Genomic DNA, 21987 nt, shown 5'->3' with positions numbered 1-21987 from the left:
GACAGAGAGGGATGAGATACAGAGTATATCTAGAGAGCAATTGAAGATTTAAAAAAAAAAAGCACATATTGATTTTGCTTAGCTTACATATCTAGGTTGGTGGTGGTGTTTTTTTTTGTTTTTTTTCAAAAGCACAGATTACACTATCTTCAGATTGTTTTTGCTTAGCTTACATACTTATCAAAGTGAACCCCCATCCCCCACCCACCCCTAAAATAATGGAGAGTAAGGTGTGTGTGTATGAAGGTTGGTGGTCAACATTACAAACATATAAGTATACAACTTCAATCTTTCATGCCTGAAGCATAGAGCAGATACTCACAATACATACAGACATTTACACAAACACATAAATGCACAGAGTAAAATAAATATATAGTATAAGAAATAAAAAAACCCCACTAAAACAAGCAGCGAAGCCCAAAGCTGACAATATCACAAGCCAGTTCAATCAGAGAGGCTTCCAAAAATCAAACATTACATGCAAGACAAAACGGAGACAAATAAAAGCACTTTTAATATAAAAACAAACTGCTACTGCTACTACGAACATTTTTAGTAATCATATAGATAATATAACAAAATAGGAAAAATTGAGAGTAAATAACAAAATAGGAAAAATTGAGAGTGAAAAATGAGCAAGAGTACTAAAGACATTCAAATCAAGCAGGTCAAGAAGACAACGACACATAAACAAGCACACTAAAAGAAACCCAACTAAATCCCCCTCACCCCCTGAAATAAACCACACTCATAAAAATCTATGAAGTAGATTATTCCAAAGAAAAATGTAAGAATAAAACAACAACATAAGCACCAAAAAAAGCAAAAAAAGCAGCAAAGAACTTTAAAAAGACACTAACACCAACATCACACAGGAATCTGTCTACAGCATCAATGCAAGCAACCAAACAACAGAATCTACAAAGCTTTCCAATCTTCCAATATCCTCAATCTAAAAAAATCATTCAGAGCATAACAAACAAACAAAAAAAGAAGCCAAACCAAACCAAACCAGTAAGACGACAAAAAAAGAAGAAGAAAAAAAAAAAGAAAGAAGCAAAACCGTAATCTGAACAGTTCTGTGGATTCCAACAAGGAAAGCAAGCATCCAGGGTCTCAAGCAGCCATCCACCATGATGACCCTGCTACACCAATGCATGCAAAAAGGAGGGCATGCATGTTACTGGACAATATCACCTGCGAGATAACGTCGCCGTTGACACGTCGCACTTGATACAGGTGACGATAGCGTGTCTGCTGAGCCTCCCGCTTCTGCCGCATCCTCAGCCTCTGCAGGTTGATGCCCTTGCGGCTGTGTAAGGCTGAAAGCACACGGTACTCTTCAGGCCTCGTGTTAAAATGGGCACGCAGAAAACGTTTCGTCAGGTGAAGTAAACTTCATACTACAAGTTAAAATGGACAGATAGAAATCATATTGCCATAAAATTCATGCAACAGGTTAAAAATTAACTGACCGAAAACGCTTCATCATGTGTGCAGTAAACTTCATGGTATCAGTTAAAATGGACACGCAGCAAATGCCATGTCCCTTTATGTATAGGGCGATGTATGCTTTCTCACCTGGCCAATAAATTTACTTTCTTTTAATCTACATTTTCACAGGCAATAGAAGCAAAAGATAGAACCTGGCATACATGAACTTCAATCAATACAAGATTAATCACAGCTCAGCAACTACATAATCCCTCTATAGTCCTAATACTTTTATACTACTGGCGTCATAAGATGCAGTGAAGAACCAAAAGTCAACACGTTACCTTCCCTGTGGTCGATGCCCATCCCTGTGATTCGCCACTGCACCAACACACCGACAAGTAAACAGAAGGGCCAGCAACCCAGGATGACCCAACTGTACCAACACACAGCAGTGGAGTGATCTCCCTTGATGCGGTCCCAGGTATATTGCAACATGGCCGCCTGCTCGATGAAGTAGTCCAAACATGTCACCATCAGCGCACCACCCAGGACGCTCGTCCCTAAAATGGTCACAGCTTTCTGGAACTTGAGGCCCAGAACGGCAAACACCAGCCCCACCCCGACCAGGACGCCGATGGGGATCCACTTGGTTTCGGGGTGAGTGAACTGCTCCACCACAATCAGACCCCCCATGCCTAGGGCCACGCCAAAGTCGAAGCCGGTGAGGAAGAGGCCGACATACTGTATGAGCATGGTGACCAGGCCACACAGAATGCCGGCGCCCACTGCCACACCAATGTTGCCCTCTGGAGGCAAGGCGTCTTCCTCCTGGCAGATGGTGTACACCAGGATGGAGGCGAAGATGAAGCCAGTCAGGAACATCACCGCCTTGAAGAACCGGTAACCTGAAATGGAGGGGTAGCAAGGTTTGTGAGCATTAATACTTTAATCAAATTTCTACAATCACCAGTAAGTGTGATGGGATGTTAAACACAATTCCTCTTCCTGATTCAAGACCGTCTGGTTATGAGAAAACCAAAAAAACTTTTCAAGATGCTCACATGATTAGTGTGCATTATATATATATGATGATGTATGTTTGACAAATGGGATCTATTTTTGTTCTGACAGAAACCAAAAGATGAAAGCATCAGTTATTCCAACCAAACTGTACAACTGTAGGATTGCCTGTTTTCATTGTACATCATGGGTTGAAGAAGACCCAGAGACATCTTAAACTCAGAACTGTTTTCTCCAGGATTCAAATACTCAGAAATTCCAAGGCATCCTGAACTTCTACACAGGCAACAGATGAAAGATTTCAGAAAACTTAAAAAACAAATAAACAACTTAACAAAGTCTGCAGAAGAAAAGAAAATATTAGATTCCCCAAGCTTGCTTCATGGGTCAAGAAAGAAAAGAAAAAAAAAGATAAATTTTCTACATAAATGTTGGGGTCTTTTTCATATCCCGAAGCACAGGACAGATACTGCCTCTGTGGACCACCAGTCTCTTTTCACCCATGAACCACAGGAAATGATTTGGATTGTACTGTTGCTGAGTTTAAGATGTACATTTGAACACACTGAACATACTATGGCATCAACATGTAATGCATAGTAAGGGTTCGAATCAAATCATGCTGCTAAGTCCAGCTGACCACGAAAGAGCCAATTCAGGGCCATCATTTATCAAAATAACCCCCACAAAAATGTTCCCAGGAGCACAACACCCACAATGTCAATCATGGTTTGTTTCTCAGCCATTACCATATAGGAACACAAGACAGACACAATCTCTCACACACAGGAACACAACACTGACACAATCTAGGAACACAACGCGACACAATCTCTCACGCATTGGAACAACGCTGACACAATCTCTCATGCATAGGAACACAAAGCGACACAATCTCTCATGCATAGGAACAATGCTGACGCAATTTCTCAGGCACAGAGCACAAAACTGACACAATCTAGAAACACAACGCGACACAATCTCTCACGCATTGGAACAACGCTGACACAATCTCTCATGCATAGGAACAATGCTGACACAATCTCTCATGCATAGGAACACAATGCTGACGCAATTTCTCAGGCACACGAACAGAACACTGACAAAATCTCACAACACAACGCTGAAACACTCTCACAGCTCATTTCTCCGCCATCACCCACCAAAGAAAGTGTAGAGCACCCCAAACATGAAGCACATGCAGGACAGGATGGCGGGGACGACGCTGTAGTCAGTGTCCACATAGTCACAGCGCAGACCCTCCCCATGGGGCTGGGGGGTGGTCCAGGGGGTGGTGGTCAGGTTCATGCTGGTCACTGTCCCGCTGTTCTCCCCGGTCACCAACACGTCGCCGTCAGCCATGGTGAGAGAGGAGTGGCTGTGCCCAAGGGAGGGGGTGTCACATGCAGTGCCGGTGCAGCACACAGACTCTCAAGCAACACCACAGCAGCTTGCAGCATCTGAAAACCACAACACACATCTCATTTTGGGGACATCACTTAAGTTCAAACACAGTCATTGTAACATAGCATGCTGAGAAATACTTCCATTCAAATATGTTTTTCTGCATTCTCTCTCTCTCTCTCTCTCTTTTTCACACACTCTCCCTTTATCCTGGACATGTGCTTGCACACATACATACACATGTATACATACTACCATACAGAACGTAACCATCATAATCCAGAACATCTAACAATGCATTTTGTGATGAGAAGGCATGATCCAGCAACCTTTATTTACCTATACATCTGGTCCAGCAAGCTCTGTGTGATGTGTGTATTCACACATTCACTGGTAAGTTCGGGGCCAGATATATCCCACTGATCCATATGTTGCTAGGGGCATAATACAATAACAGCCAGGTATGATTCACTGAGTACCGTTCACAGCTGCTGACCTAGTTAAGTATTGAAATGTGCATGCTGTGGGGTGTACTGAACATGTGTGTGTATACATGTGCACACCCACACAGGTAAATATCTATTTCAGGAAGTGCATGCATAAAATCATAAGCAGATGAATACAAAACATGCATGTACGTATACCCTTCTGCACAATTGTGACAGTGCATGTAAGTGTGCACTATCATTCATACCTCTCATTCTATGTTCTCTCCCTATTATCCCTTCCAGTTCCACAAAAAAATAACACAACACAAAGAAAAGCTGAAAACTCACTGGAACAGAAACCAAGCACTGACAAGGGGGTTGGGAGGGTGGGATCAGCCATTATCCTGGAAAGAGGATCATTCTGAAAGCACTGCCTCTACCCAACCACCCCCCTAATCAGCAGAACATTTCAATGTACACCTGACTGCACATTCACAGCCATACATCACAGTCATACATGAACATCACTGCCAGGGGTTTTCCCAGTCCTTCCTCTGCATCAGTGCCAACACCTCTTCCAAGATATGTTGATACATAAAAAATGGTGGTTGTGGCCCTCAGTTACTAAATTAATATTACATAAAAGTTTTACAGCTTGGCTCCTTTGTAAGTCCATGCAAGGAAGATTAAATAAATTAAATAAAAAAAAAAGAAAAAAAAAGAGAGTAAGGTCTATATCAGGTCAACAAGAAGAAACAATTTTTTCCCCATCCAGCTAAAAAAGAAAAGGAAAAGAAAGGAAAAGAAAACAACATACTAACAGAAATAAAGAATGGAAAACCCATGAAGAAGAAAGGTAAAAGGAACAGTGGAAAAAATACAGAAGATACAAAGAAAACAAAGAAAAAAAAATAGCAGAAAACACAAGGAAAGAACAGCTAGTTACCGTAGGTAAGTTGTTGGCTTAATGCCATATCAGCCACAAGAAAGCAAGAAAACGAAGAAGAGAAAAACAAATACAGATAGATAGACAACAACCAAAAAGTAAACAAAAAAAAACAAAGAAAACAACCAACCCCCCCCCCCCCCCCCCCCCCAAAAAAAAAACAAAAATCCAAACGAAGATGCCACAGTCCCGAAAGTCTAGTTATCTTTTCTCTCTTTACTTTTGGCTCAGGCAGACAGCTTCCCCCCACTGATCAGAAAGGCTAGCAAGGGAGATAAGGCTCTATCTTCTTATTCTGCTGCTGACTCAGCACACCCAGCTCCATGCTGCATCAACCACTGTCTGACTCTTCCTACACCCTCCCCAAAGTTCGCGCCAGGGGTATAAAAATTTGAAGTCACCGGATGCTACCCCCTGCCTCTTCCCTGCATGCACTCTGTCCCGATGTAGCAGTCCTTGATAACGGGATGTGTCTTGTCTTAAAATTCACATACGTGCATGTGTACAAAGTACATGCTCACAGAAAGAGGGACCAGAGAGTGAAACAGAAAAAAACAGCATGTTGATCGTGGCTACGGAACTTGAAAAAGTGCACACTCACAGACAGAGAGACCGAAGACAAGAGTGAAATACAGAGGAGACACGCTGTCTTATGTAATCTAGCACTGGTGTGAAACAAACAGCAATATTAAAAGTTTTATGTACTTGATTTGTGAGTGAGTGAGAGAGAGAGAGAGAGAGAGAGAGAGAGAGAGAGAGTGTGTGTGTGAGTGTGCGTGTGAGAGAGAGCACATGTTCATCTGCATACTTTGTTGTTATTTTGTATGAATGAGCACTATGGACCTATGCTCTTACAATGCAAGATATAGATTTTCTAACGATTACTGAATGCTGTGTTTCACTACATGTGAAAAAATTTTAAAAAAGAGGGTGGTGCTCTCAGTGGGGAGAACAACCCAAATTTCAAAAAGAGAATTGTGTTGTGACAAGAGAGTATTACAATACATCAAAACACAGATACTTATCAACACGCTTGACGCTGCCACACACGCTACACGTTCATTCACTTGATAATGGATGAAAGCAGGTCAAGTGACCAGGAAAAACCATGTAAAGCGGAACTCGCTCACTATGTTCTCTTACACTTCCCATGACCAAGTGTTGCTCAACCCAAAAGCTCAAAGCACACAACTCTTAACACTCCATCCCCTTCCCCCTCATTCACAATCAACACAACCAGCTATTCTCATGTACGCAATTTCATTCTTTCCTTTTGTGCCTGTGTAAATTTTTAGTTCAAACTTATATTGTCAAACTTTGGCAATGTTTACTTTGCACAAACATGACCCAGACTGGCCAGAGGCAGCAAAAACTTAATTTGCTTAAAGGATGATGTACTCAACTGCCCATCTTGAAATGTTTCTTGTTCAATGTGACTGTCTAAATACATATAGCATACATACATATGTACAAAAAGTCACGATCAAAACAATAAATCAACTCGTTTTAAATAATTTATAAATAAACTGTAAACAACCTGATGAGAAGTGAGTTGGGGGAAACCAGGACAGACTGAGCATGGAATCAAAGATACTATCTGAAATATGGAAGTTATTAATTCAACAAGGTAAAAAAGCCAATAAAGTGAACAGCCAAAAATATGATCAACATCATCAGAGCCTTCAAACACAAAGCCAGCCAGTTATAAAACAGCGATTCAACAAAACTTCAATTAACCACAGTATCAACAATAAACAATTTCAAGTAATCATGACAACAGCAAAAATTCAAATGAAATATAAATTTAAAAAAACCCAAAAAACAAAAACAAAACAACAACAACAGAAAAACATAAAAATCAAAAAACTGAATTTGTTTCATAAAATACTTGTATGGTAAAATGAAGACAAAACAAAAAACATACCACATCAACAACATCAATAGTGAGGGAGGAAAAAACGCCAAAAGCTGCACACATCACGCAGGGAAAACCCCAAACCACCTCGGGAAGCCAGACGACTGTAGTGCCCAAGAAAGGACACCACTGTGACTCAATCAACGGCAGTGCAGCCAAGCAGTTGAAAACAACTCTGACCAGAAGGAACTCCCACGCCACGTCGGACAACAGCACACAGTAGTGACATGTGTTTTCTGCGAGTGCTCTCACTCACAGCAGACCCCCACTATTCCCACACTCTTGCCTGCTGTCTGGCTGGCTAAGCCTGCGGTTATAAATACAAGTCAAGGCTATGTTTCGATGTCTATCTGAGCATGCGGTTGGAAAAAGTCACGGCTATGTTCATCACCATCATGATAAAATCATTGCTTGGCTGGCCATTCAACACAACGAATTTGGCCACAGAAGTTTTGCTGACTGACTACTCTGTGAAAGAGCGCCACCTCATTACAATCATGGTTTGATAGTGTACATGCTGCTTCACTCATCCAAAAATATACGTGTATTTCAGTGACGGGTGCAGTACCTACGGTGTCTCTCTGTCTCGCTCGCTGCCATCACAATGCCTGCATCTGCCGTGCCTTGCCAACCACAACTGTCGCGTCAGCCTTACCACACTATTATTTCACAATGGGGTGTAGTGGGGGCAGGTTTGAAATCCAGCGCCTCGCTCAAATTACTGCCAACTCCCAGCTCCCCTGCTCTTTCCGTTACCTTCAACCCCACACACAGCTATTGCGTGGAGTCACTATCATCACACACTGCCTGCCTGCTTGCTTCCCGTTCCCTGCCACTGTTCGTCTAGACTGCGAGAGAGAGAGGGGGGAAGGGGGGAAGGGAGGAGGGGAGGGGGGCGGGGGCTATGAAAGAGGGTGAGAGAGAAAGGGAGGTAGAGAGGTGACACACACACACACACAAATACTTTCTTTAAAATGGAAAATACACACATATGTAGAAAGAGTCTCGTGACTGCGGGTGCTGAAGAGTGAGAGATGGACAGAGTGAGCAATACTGAGAAAAGGAGACAGACAAGAGGGGAAGGTGCATGCGCGTGCCTGCATGCATGCATGCATGTGTGTGTGTGTGTGTGTGTGTGCGCGCGCGCGCGAGAGAGAGAGAGAGAGAGAGAGAGAGAGAGAGAGAGAGTACATGTGAGAATGAGGGAGAGACAGAAAGTGTATGTGTGTGGGGATGTGTACATGTGTGAGTGAGGGAGAGACAGAAAGTGTGTGTGTGTGTATGTGTGTATGTGAGCATGTGTGTACGAATGGTGACTGAAAACATTCAAGAAACTAATCACACACACTTTCATCATACAAAATATATCCATTCACCCAGCCTGAATGCTCTATCAATCCATTCAATGTATGATTAAGAATTCAAACATCCAAAAAACAGCTTGGCACTTGGCCACAACACTCCAGCTTGCGGCAAATTTAAGTTTTGATCTAAAAATATTCAAACATTCAAACACTGCAACATTTGCATTGACAAGGAAATGAGAAATGGTTTGGAAAGATCAGTGAACTGGAAAAAAAATGCCTATGGCAATATATTCAAATTAAGCCAACAGTATAAATGAGTGGTTGACAAAACACACACACGAACACACTTGGAAACAACAGGATGAATCATCTAAGAAAAATATTTGCACTGGAAAAGGATAGGGATGCTGAAGCCCATTGGCAAGATAAAGACTGATATTGATTGCTTTGAAAACTGAATCACTGAAATCTGGGCAAAACCACTTTAACACACACACACACACACACATATATATATATATATATTTCATATACACATTGTTGGCGATGACTTTTTAAAATTTTTATTTATTTATTTATTTTTTTTTTTCTCAAGGCCTGACTAAGCGCATTGGGTTACGCTGCTGGTCAGGCATCTGCTTGGCAGATGTGGTGTTGCGTATATGGATTTGTCCGAACGCAGTGACGCCTCCTTGAGCTACTGAAACTGAAAACTGGCGATGACTTTGGGATCGAAGGTATGTAATTGTAACATATATATATATAATACAACAAAAACAATGGAAAAAACAACAACAAAAGCAAAATAACTGAACACTCGCACATTGTTACAAAAACTGAAAAATTAACTCCCGCCATCATCTTTTTTCCCTTTTGAAATAGAGAAAACAACAACAACAACAAAACCAACAACAAAATCAAGCTATTCAATGAGTCAAATGTCAGTACAAATTGTTTAATCTTAAATATCAAGTACATGTATCTGGTCAAGATGCTGACAGTTTTCCTGGTTCATTGTTTTTCTGACAATAGTATCAGAATGCAGGTCCCATTTTCTGACATCAACGTTTTCCCTGTAACGTTATTCTAAGTTTTTCCTATCAGCATCATCAAACAACTCATTTTCATTTCCTGAAAGCAACAACAACAAAAACCCCACACAAACACAAATTAATTCTTCCTGATGAGGTGATCATCGATTGTGTACATTAGTTGGAGAGAACAAAACAAAAACAAAGGGGGGCGGGTGTTGGTGGAGGTGATGGTGTTGGTTGGTGTTAAACGTTTATCTTTGTCCTACTGAGAGTGAGACAAGCACATGGACCTGCTGTGCATTAAGATCCATCTGGGAAAAAAAAAAAAATCAGAGCTGCTTTTTATCTCTGTGATTTGATTTTTTTTTTTTTAGCACACACACACATGAAGTGATAGATAACCACCACCCCCCTTCTCCTTGCACCCAGTCACAGGAAATGCTCCCTCATCCGTTTCCCTTCCCTTGTAAATAAACACAGGCAGGCCATGAAATGATAAAACTGTATGCTACACTTCTATTGGATGAAAAACAAAACAAAACAAAAAAAACAAAACAAAAAAAAACCCCAAAAAGAAAAACAACACCTCTCAAAGCTACATGTTTATAAGAAACAAACAAACAAACAAAAAATAACCTTATTATCTCATGGATAAATGAGATGGAGTGTGATTCTGTTAGCGAAGAAAGTGATTGTGAATCCTGGAGAAGATTCCTTTTATCCCAACAAGGATCTGCCCTGGACTTGTTTACACCGTGCTGGTATCAAAGCTTTGGTCACAGCAACCTTAGCCACACACACACACTGTACACACTATCATGGTATCAGTGACAACACCATTTCCCAAACAAACACAGTGGACTAACACTATCACTGTTCACCAAGGCAGGAACACTACCGATGACAAAATTCACACTTTATCATCCTCACCACTGAACTTATCAAACCATCGCCCACTCACACAAGACTGGTGTTGTTTCAACTATCAAGGCCACTCTAAACAGTATCGCAACGCCCACACCAGACTGATTTAGTTACTAAATACTATCAACTCTACACTAAACAGTATCACACTCTACTGTCACAAGTGGGCAAACGGCCTAAAGTGAAACTACCCTATCATACTGTACCCATCACTTTGACTAACTTTCACAAGAACAAACAATACAAGGACACACTGTGATATGACCAAGAACTACACTTAAAGACATGTGACAGCCACATCACTGTGACTGGACATGATCTCCCGGTTCATGTCTTTCAAATGCAGTCATATGCAAGACATGAAATGAAAGACACCATGCAAGTCAGTTTGCAAACTTGCCTAATTTCATAACTGAAATGGTGACAAATTTTCTCTCCTTTTAAATAAACAACCTCGAATTCAAGTATGTTGTATAGTATAATTTACCGTCAGTCTGAAAATGCCATTGTTGTAAACCAAGTATTGTTACTGATATGTAAATAATGTTCACTGTCAATGTCTTTTAATAATAATAATAATGTCTTTTGTATGAATTTCTCAATCTTTCTCATATAACTTATGAATTCAAAATTAAAAAACAACAATACTTAACTTATTCCCACATTATAACTGGAGTAGCCAACAATCTGGACAAATAACTGACAGATATACTGACAGATAAAGTTGCAATGACAGAATTAACAAGGAACATTTGTTGTAAACATAGCATTATCTATTTATATCCCAGGTATCCAGGAAACAACACGGGAAATAAGATACAACCAATGACACAGGTTGTGTACCGTGAAATACTTTGCACTGCGTCATAGAACAGGTGACCCGAAAGTGTTTAGAACTGAAATCACTGAAACAAAGGCCACAAGCAAAAACAGAATGACAGGAGATGTAAAGTAATGGACTGGTCACCAGCAAAGCTAGGCATGAACTGATGGCCAAACGACCCACTCAATCCTTTAATTCTGAGGTGGCAGCCTCTGATAGAGTAGAACTCACCGCCACTAAGTGCTGTGACAGGAACAAAATGCCTTTCCTGGGCGAATTCTACCAATGCGACTGACACACTAACTCAGTAACTGATCTGGAAAAACAGTCCTCTCCACACCACCCCACCGCCATCAGCAGCAGAAGAGAAGAACACACAAAGACCAACACAGCCGACAAGCAACACTACCACCTGCAACATTCCATAGGCATACCCTGTTTAAAAACAAAACAAAGCCACTGTACAAATTATACTATCACCTGTAACATTCCACCGGCATTCAGTGTTTAAAAACAAAACAAAGCCACTGTACAAATTATACTACCACCTGTAACATTCCACTGGCATTCAGTGTTTAAAAACAAAACAAAGCCACTGTACAAACTATACTACCACCTGTAACATTCCACTGGCATTCAGTGTTTAAAAACAAAACAAAGCCACTGTACAAATTATACTATCACCTGTAACATTCCACCGGCATTCAGTGTTTAAAAACACTGTACAAACTATACTATCACCTGTAACATTCCACTGGCATTCAGTGTTTAAAAACAAAACAAAGACACTGTACAAAGTATACTACCACCTGTAACATTCCACTGGCATTCAGTGTTTAAAAACAAAACAAAGCCACTGTACAAACTATACTACCACCTGTAACATTCCACCGGCATTCAGTGATTAAAAACAAAACAAAGCCACTGTACAAACTATACTACCACCTGTAACATTCCACCGGCATTCAGTGTTTAAAAACAAAACAAAGCCACTGTACAAACTATACTACCACCTGTAACATTCCACCGGCATTCAGTGTTTAAAAACAAAACAAAGACACTGTACAAACTATACTACCACCTGTAACATTCCACTGGCATTCAGTGTTTAAAAACAAAACAAAAGCCACTGTACCATCAGATGGTGGGGCAGTCGGACAGGAACCAAACTTCCTGACATGCCCCGTTTCCATTCCGAAGAGGTCAAGTGTCAAATCAGCAGAAGGGTAGAACCATCCGACAGGGTCATCTTTATCAGGTTGAGAATCACAGGGCTTCAGTCCAAAACAACTCTCCACAACAAGGAACCCAGTATCCACCTGACCAACCAGACTAATCCATCCCCAGCTAACACAACCACTGTACCCCAGCCACAGTCGCCACCACTTTAAACTCTGGGGGCAGAGAGAGACAGACTGGTGTATCCAACCAAAGCACAGACAGAGAGACAGCATTATCAGCGCCCCTGTCAGGCAGGTACCTACCCTTCCTGGGGCATAGGCACTCTATCCCAATCACCAACCTGAAGGATATGGTGCACAGGCCCATGATGTAGCAATTCTGGACTCTTAGTAAATTGTAGATAGGCACAGTTCTTTCCTGTTAACAATTATTTTTAAATTGCTCCATCATTTGGGTTAGAAAATAATTTCTTCTATCTAAAGTTGCACTTTTAAAACTATTTATTCTGCTGTGTGGAATATGATACAGCAATTTAAAGATGTAACAGGAAGTAGAAAAAAACAAGAAGAAAATAAACTGAAACGCCTAATTCTTTAATCCAGTACTTTTTTTGTTGTTGTAAAAACATAAAAACAGTAATTTTTCAAAAAGTCAATTTAAATGATATCACACTGTCCAAGCCCATCAATTCTGCTGTGTAGCAAACATCTATTTAAATCACGCATTTGACACCTTCTCCCATCCACAAACTTGCACAAACAACACAACAGTTACACATGTACCCTTCCAAATACACATGTATAAACATACTTGGCACACACACACACACACACACACACTATCCTGTACTGACTAACCAAAAACAACCTGCACTCTTCATGTACCTATGCAATGACAGTTCCAGCAAGAACACTCATCCTTTCACCCCCAACCTCCTGCCTTCCTAGCTGACTGTTCTGATTATCTGGTTTGCCAGCCAGCACAGAGACCGGTGTGAACAACATGAGCAACCAGACAAAAAAGTCCCATAGATCAGTCAGGGTGCTGCACTACAGTGACTGCCTGCCTGCCTGCCTCCACAGCAGATCATCCCCATGCCAACTTCTCTACCAGTTCTGAGGCTGAACCTGCACTGTCAGCTCCTCACACAACTTCAGAGATGCTGGTGTATCATTTAAAACAAAACAAGACTTCAGGTTCTTCTTCTGTGTTCTTGGGATGGAACTCCACATTCACTCAAATATATATATATATGTTAAGAAAAAACAAAAACAACAAGCTCTAATGCCATAATGAGCAAACACAGAGTATATATATATGTACATAATTACATCTTTACTTTTTCTGTAGTAAATCATTAGATTATGAAAACACAAAGTAATAGTGACATAACTATACCAAGAGATCAAAGCGCATTTTCTGGGTTTCCTGCCAACTATCCTTTATCAGTATCATAGTCATTACCATCACCAAGCACAGCTTCAGATATGAAAAATCACGCAAAGTAACAAAGAAAAAATCAAAAATGGGATAAAGGATTTAATTTGCACTAACTATAATCTGAGACAATATTGCTGATCCAGGCAATTTAGCCTGACCATCATCGCAAGCTCACACACAAGCACACCTGGCTATGGTAAACATCCATTCTAAAAATATGTGATGTAAGGGAAAAGGTGCAATACAAAGGTCAAGCAAAGCTCATTAGTGTGAGGGCACTGTGTAACACTTGGGTATACAAACATTTAGCAGCTGGTCTTCATGATAACACCTTGGTCTTGTTCTCCTGCAGTTTCACTTTTAAATCCTTTCGTTATGATGCGCATGAACGTTATACATCTGATCCATTTTGACTCCAAAATATAGTGCTTGGTTTGAACGATAATGGTGTCAAACATTGTTACTGTTGTAAAATCATCATCATTATTATCCCATTATCATAGTCTTCATTATTACCTTGACAGGCCAGTTACTATTCTTACTTTTGAAGGTGTATTTCATTGGGTTTCAATCATCATCATATTTCACAAACTACATTTCCCCCCTCTCTGCAGGCAGCAGTCCAAATTCCAAGGATAGAATCTGTTGTCAAATTAACCACTGTACAACACACACACACAAAAGCAGAACAGATTGGCTCTCACAGCCTAAGCTTTGCACCCATTCTCATGTTCCAAATAATATTACTGTTTCATGACAATAGCACTTTGCACTTAAAACATTTTTTTAATGATAAAGTCAACTTCTTTGATAAAAAAAAAAAAAAAAAAAGAAGAAAGGGCAGCCAAACATGTTCCTTTTACCCACAAGATATTTGAAAGAATGTGTAGCAGTGAGTGCACAATTTATACACACATTATGTACTAAAGATATACCACGGTCCCTGCAGCTACTGGCTGCTTCAGAGCCTGGCTGTGCTATCACCATGGTATCAGCCTCGCCTTGATTAATCACCTGCAGAAAGTTCTTCTTGGACTCCCTCACCTCTGCCAGGATCAGTCTCCTCCCAGATCAGTACCCCTCCCCTCCATCTCCTTCTCCGCCTCCACTCCCACCTCCTCCCCTTATGCCCTATAAACTTCAGACAGACTCAGTATTGGCAAGCATCCTTTTATAAATATACATGCACCTATACAACACACATGAGCATTATACATGCTCACACTGCCGATATCACTGCATGGATTTATTCATATGCATGCATTCTCCCCCCCCCCCACCCCCCCCGCCTCCTCTACCCACCCCCTCCTCCCCTCCCCCCATGCCCTGAGAATGTGGGACATGCTCAGAGGTAAGGATCTGCAAATAAATACACATGAACACTGCTTACATCATCGCAAGCATTTATTCACATGCATGCACCATCAGCACGTACATAAATATACACACACCACCGATGACAACACCTGCTTTTTCTTTCCCTTTTACTGGACAGAACTGTATGTCCTTGGTCAGATTATCATGTTTTAGTTCTAGTGTAATCACCACTGTAGGAAACACACATAATTAAACAAAGACAAGGCAGACAGACAGTGACACCTTGCACACACATGCACATGTGCAACACATGGTACACATGACACTAACATTTTACGCCTGACAACCGGTCTCTCTCTCTCTCTCTCTCTCACACACACACACACATACATGCTCATACACACACACACACAAAATAACCACACCTTCAGGCTCCTATGTGATCGCCACCAACCACACTCATCATCTTCACTGCACACCAAAGGCATCACCAGCCTCACCGCCGTGACCTCATGCAGCCAACCTCTAGCTCAGTCACCCCATAAACAACAAAGGTGGCAGTCCTGCCCTGCCCTGCCCTGCCTCTCCAACATTAAACTTGACGTATGTGGGGCACAGGCAAAAAGCCAGTGATAAGCAAAGTGGGAGTAGGGGGGAAAGGGTTGGGAGGTGGCAGTGGAAGGTGGGAGTGAGGGGGGTCCTAAGAGATGGGAAACAGGTGTGCAGGCATGTCCCTTGTTTCTTTGTATTGGTATCCTCCCAATTTTAACTCTCTGCCAGAAACTGTGCAGACCCTGACCAGCCACTGATTGTGACTAATGTGACCTGTACTGGACTGTTTCTTATTGCCACTGACCAAAGTTTATGTACACACACACACACACACACACATACACACAAAGTAAGACAGACAAGAAAACCAAACTATGTTTTTGTTTTTTTTGTTTTTTTTAATAAACAAGGACTAAACATTAATCTAGACAACTTAAAAAAAAAAAAAATTCTAATTCTATATGCTGCACTTGTCCATGAGGTGAGGAGGAGGAAATGGAGTTGGGAAGAAAAGATCAATCATCCTTCAAAAATAAATAAGACTTAAAGTACATGTGAAGAGCGAAGAAGAAACACTTTTAGAGTGTTGAAAGAGAATAACACAGACAGACAGACAGACAGAAAGACAGAGAACATTTATACTGAGACTTTACAAGATAACTGTTCAACAACTATCTCTCTAATGAGAAAGCGAGGAGAGGATGGGTGACTGGGGTAAAGAAAAATGGTTGCCATAGTGATGAAAGATACCAGTCACTCAATTATCTCGGAACTGTAGCACCCCCATGAACGTAGGATGGGAGACCCCCCCCCCCCCTTCCGCCCCCCTCCCTCCCTCTGCACCCCTCCCAAAAAGCACAAAAAGCACACACACAAAAAGGAATAAACTCGGGAACTGTCAGAGCTATAACACTGAAAGAACAAAGACAGAAAGAAAGAAAGAGAGAGAGAAAGAGGGTAAGAAAGAAGTGGATGGAGAGATGTGAAGACATAAGGTGAAGGAGAAAAAATAAGATGAAGAGGCTGATGAAAAGGTATGGTTCTGAACTCAACAGCATTTAAGCACCCACCCCTACAGAAAGGCACCATGGGAAATTGCACAATCTTTAAAAAATGTTTTTAACAAGATCCATCATGAAACTTTTAACATGTAAAACAAAAGCATTATCCACCCACACCCCCAAAAAATTTGCCATGGTAAACGAAATAAAAGAGACAAGAAAGGAGGAGGCGGAGGAGGAGGAGGATCTTGAAAAAGAAAACAAAACACCATGCGATCAGATTAACCACCACTTTTCACCCCCAACATTCCCCAACGGTGATGCAATCTGGTCAAAGCGCACGCGCACACACACACACATACACACAAAGACAGAGACACAACAGAGACACAGTTCAAGATGAATACTGAAATGAGACAGATGAAGAAGATAAACGGTAAAGGAGAAAGAATAAGATGAAAGGCTCTGATGAAAAGACAGTCCCCCCCACAAAAAATGTGAGAAAAAACAAAGGTGTCTCACAATCAATCAATTAAAAGGAAAGAAAAGGAAACAATAACCACCTCCCTGTTCCACAACATTCTGCATTATGCCATCCATTTTTATGGACAATGCACAAGGACAGACAGACAGACAGAAACAGAGAGAGAGAGAGGAGGGAGAGGGAGAAAAAAACCTGAGAGAGAGAGAGAGAGAGAGAGAGAGGGACGGAGACAGAAAGAGAGAGAGAATGAATAAGAAGGAAAAAAAAGATGTGTAGGACGAGGAGAAAGAAGATAAGCTGGGTGTCAAAATCATGGTTTTTGAATCAACCAACCACAGCAAACACGCCCCAACACACAATCATCAATTGGAATTACCCAGTCATCTTTCTTAGCCAAAAGCGTCTACAACAACCAGTAAAATAACATTAACAAACATTTTGCCCCCACATGATTTTACAATGGCAAAAAAGGAGGAGGAGGAGGAGAAACAAATGAATAAACTTCAACAAAAGCCATGTTCTGCGACTCAAGTCTCAAGAGCACAGGCACAAAACTCGCCCCCACATCCATCTCAAAATTAAAACTGGAACAGCAAAGTGATGAACTCGAGGCTGTCACGGCTTTAGTGAAACTATTAAAAACTCGTCTCCCAGACCACCTCCTCCCCCGCACGCAACATTTCGCAATGGTGATGCAAGCAGTTCAAAGCACAGAAAGGTGATACAGAGAGAGAGAGAGAGAGAGAGAGAGGGAGGGAGGGAGGTTGGAAGAGAAAAATAAAGGGCAGACAGACAGACAGACACAGAGGTGAGGGACCCACTTCTGTGTCAGTCCCGAAACACTTCAATGGAACGTAGGAGGGAGGTGGGGAAGGAGGGACAGGGAGACAGAGAGAGAGGGGTGGGGGGGGGGGTGCAGTAGGGAGAGGGATAGCGAGAGAAACTGGGTAACAGAGAGAGGGAGAAAGAGACAGAGAGAGAAAGAGTGAGAGAGAAAGAGAATGGGGAGAGACCCATTTCTTTGCCAATCCCCACGCAACACTTCAACCGAACAGCGCCACGAGTCTGAATGAGGTGAGAACCTCTCAGAGCGAGAGACTGCCGGGAGAGAAACAGGGAGAATTTCGCTAAGGCAAGACTGGGAGAGAAAAGAGAGGCAGAGAAACAATGAGAAAGATGAAAGAAAAGTTAAAAAAAAAAGAAAAAGACAAAAGAAACACAAAAACTGTGAGTGGGGAGACAGACGAAGATAGAGAACAAACATGGAAAGAAGAAGAAGAAAAAAAAAAGAAAATAAAGAGACTTGACCATCATCTGTGCCCCAATGTATAAAAAACAACAACAACAAAACAAACAACAGAAACAAGAAACAAACAAACAACAACAACAAAAAAACCCACCGCGAACCACTTTGCTAATGAAACGCAACACAGTCCGGCGAGTGGTGTAAATGGAGTGAAAACCTCTCACGGCTGCCCAACCCGTGCCGGAAATCAAAAGCTGCTTCACAGAACAGGTCCCCCCCCCCCCCCCTTCCAGAGGCTACCGACTGTGCCCGCTCTCACCACTGACTGCCAGCCACCATGCCCTCAGGGTTACTCCGTGGTAACTGTTTAGTGTTACGGCTGCGACCACTTCACACACACACACACACAGGGCACTAAGTTCAGATGTGAATGACCCAGCGACAGGCCATGAATATTCTCCGCTGTCCAACGTCCATGCCTCTTGTTCCCGGTAAAAGTAACAGTCCAGATTCAGTTCTATGTCACTACCAAATTACCTCTCGTACCCCCAACAAAACCCGCTTCCTAGTTCAGACATAGTAACTCTGGTACATGTGACAACAGTCCCAATTACTATGTTCTGAACAAACGCTCGTAGTACTCTAAAATTTTAATATCCCGACAAAATTACTATGTTCAGAACAAACTCTCTTAGTACTCTCAAAATATCCCGACAAAATCCACTTCCAGGCCCATGTGTCCTATCCCAGAGGGAAAAAGTCGTCTGACCCCCCCCCCCCCCCCCCACCTCCCCCACTTTCCTTCCCCTCTTCATACCCCAAGTATAATAAGACACTGAGCAATATGAATAAGAAACAAGACATTATACCACAGGAATAATAAACAATATATTCAGCGATAGGGATAAGAGGTGTTCAGCCAAAGAAAACACTGTTGTGGTTGCAATGTGCAAGACATCATCGACCCAGCCTGACGAACCGGCCAAAGATCAGGTACTGGTTGAAAGTTGAAACCTTACCCTTCTGCTACGAATCACACGTCTCTGAAGTCTCGACACACGACACACAGAGTCAGATGGGCATCAACATCAGCCAGCAATGAGCTGTCTATGTGGGCCACTTTCCTTCCCGCACACCACCCCGCGTTAATCTGTTCCAGAGTGTTAATCCGACGTGCTTTGAATCTTTCGGTCTTATTCCCCCAGCTCTGTGTGAAACTTTACGATGTCCAAATTCACAGGTTTTAACTACCACAGGTCATTTCCTTTTTCTTTTTGTCCCCCCCCCCCACCCCCGCAATCCTTCACAATACCATCGTCCATCCACTCAACAGTCCTCTTCAACAGTCGCGACTAATTTTGATTTCCGCCAACTGAAAACATCATGCGAGGTCTGCTGAGGTTCATCCTCTTCAACGTTTGCTTGTTTGTATGTTTTTGTTTGTTTGCTTCGTAATCCTTTCTGATGTTTTGCTGTGCATCGATAATGTTAACTTCCTGGCCATCAAGTGCTAATTCTTCGCGCTAGAGAAACACAAATATATTAACAACCACCCACCCACAACGGCTAGCCACCAACGACAGCATCAAGTTTCGACACAGCAAAATAACTGCTAAACTATCCACCCCCTATCTGGCTGATCTGATCTGGACCGACCGACATAAGGAAAAAGACGAACTAAATACCAGGCACGTGGTAATACTTTCCGGTCGAGCGGGCTGTTCCCATTGTGCTTGCCTTTTGTCTGCAACACGGGTTTCCTCATGCACTCAGTTCAGTGGGTCCAACTATCAACGGAATCTCCCCTCCACACTGCAGACTGACGGGGTTTATCTGGGGCTCAAGCCAGCCTGTCTGCAGCGTCGGCTGGAAGTGAAGTGTTTTGCAAAGACCCGCACTTTCTGTTGTGTTCTTTTGCCAAAGTCCTTTGTTCGCCAAATGGGTGACATGCTTTGCCTCAGTTTGTTTTGGTCATGTTCTGCTGTCTTCGCCAATCATATGCGTTCAAATCTACAAGTATGTGCGCACACAAACCACATACGCACGCGCTCGCGCGCTTTCACACTGATCAGCAAATGCATTAAATTACATTACATGCTCATACATATAAAATGCTAATATGCACACAGCGCGCTTGCAGGCGCATACAAGTAGGCATACATATATGCACAAACATACAATTCAACTGCAATGCCTGAGTATGATACCAATTAAAAACGCTCCAAATGGGCCATTATGAGGAAAAGTTTCTCCAGTAGACCACTTACCAAGCTGCCAATTATCTAAAGCTATTCTTGATCCAAAAATGTTTCCAAACATATCAGCCCTTCATACCTGCTACAAATAGTAAACAACACATGTTTACTTGTCAACAAGCCATCAAGCGCACCTCCTGCACATCTGTGCTGTGATGATTATATAAAACCAACCAATAACAGACGTGACACTGTCAAGCCGAGATGATCTATTCTTTGATACAACTGACTGAGAGAAGACGGGAGAGGGGGAGGGGGGGGGGGGGAGGGGGAGAGAGAGAGAGATGATGATGATGTTTTACTGAATAAACACATAAGGTTCGTTTCAATGGGGAGTTGGGGAATAGGTCATTCAGCGTTAAAAAACAAAACAAAACAAACAAACAACAACAACAACAACACATTTGCAAGTAGACAGACACTGTCATGAAGCGTAGCAAAACTAACATCACGAGTATCAGAATGGAATGCTGCGATGCAACTTGGAAGCAAACTTCAGCGTGTACGTTCTGAGAGAGAGAGAGAGAGAGAGAGAGAGGGGGGGGGGGGGTCACAAACAATGAGAATGACATCGGAGGAGAGGACGGAGATAAAGTGATACAGAGCAAGAGAGGGAGAGAGAGGGAGATACGAACAGACAGAATTAACAGTTTCAGTTTCAATGTTGAACAGGATACTGTTGCGTCTCCTGTTCAACCTTGAAACTGAAACTATTTTCAACTGTTTTGGTGACACACGTAACAGCGGGAAACCAGGCCACCAAAACAAACGCAGACTGTTATGTGTCTCAATTCTTCAACACATCTGCCACCTTAACACAAACACACACACACAAACATACACTAAGCCGATATGGTTACAAGCTGATGTAGGATGCAAGTATTATCTCCCTTCAAGCCGACCACGCCGTTCTAAACTCCCTACGTCCTGGTAGATGACCAGAGTACACAGTACAAAGACTGTTTCAGCGATACTATCTCTCGTTTTAAATCCGGCATCACGACCAAACAAACCCGCCAGAAACCTTTCACTTATCACCTGGGTCGACGAGTCCCAAGCGAACTCGCCCTGACCGAACTGAAACACCCGACCTGTCTGAAGGTTCGTAATACACAATCTGTCTGTCTCGCACACACAGACTGGGACACAAAGAGTCTGACTCACTTTCAGCTTCTAATTTTTCGTCACACTTCTTTGACTGACAGAAACAAAAGCGCAAGGGCTTTGTTGAATTCTGCCCTTTCCTTTTCAAAACACAAAGCCAACTTC

The 21987-nt window shown here is 42.1% G+C and overlaps 1 protein-coding gene across 13 annotated transcripts in view; it reads right to left on the bottom strand.

Annotated features, from left to right (window-relative positions):
* LOC143296683 (transmembrane protein 198-like) overlaps nucleotides 1-21987 on the bottom strand; it is a 44950-nt gene that overhangs the window by 5787 nt on the left and 17176 nt on the right. For 7 of the 13 annotated variants that reach the window (XM_076608752.1, XM_076608718.1, XM_076608805.1 and 4 more), the window contains 3 exons: nucleotides 3624-3920; nucleotides 1782-2345; nucleotides 1201-1325 (listed from right to left, as the gene is read on the bottom strand). In XM_076608752.1, the coding sequence (XP_076464867.1) occupies nucleotides 1201-1325; nucleotides 1782-2345; nucleotides 3624-3822 (888 nt within the window). In that variant the 5' untranslated portion in view covers nucleotides 3823-3920. Of the gene's footprint in view, nucleotides 1-1200; nucleotides 1326-1781; nucleotides 2346-3623; nucleotides 3921-7162; nucleotides 7239-7725; nucleotides 7844-12376; nucleotides 12636-12763; nucleotides 12820-15605; nucleotides 15741-21987 lie in introns of those variants that run through there. The other 6 variants (XM_076608768.1, XM_076608790.1, XM_076608744.1 and 3 more) reach the window with 6 other exon arrangements.

Source organism: Babylonia areolata, chromosome 2 (assembly GCF_041734735.1).
Source record: "Babylonia areolata isolate BAREFJ2019XMU chromosome 2, ASM4173473v1, whole genome shotgun sequence".
NCBI classification, from domain to species: domain Eukaryota; kingdom Metazoa; phylum Mollusca; class Gastropoda; order Neogastropoda; family Buccinidae; genus Babylonia; species Babylonia areolata.
This window is presented reverse-complemented; position numbering and strand designations above follow the sequence as displayed.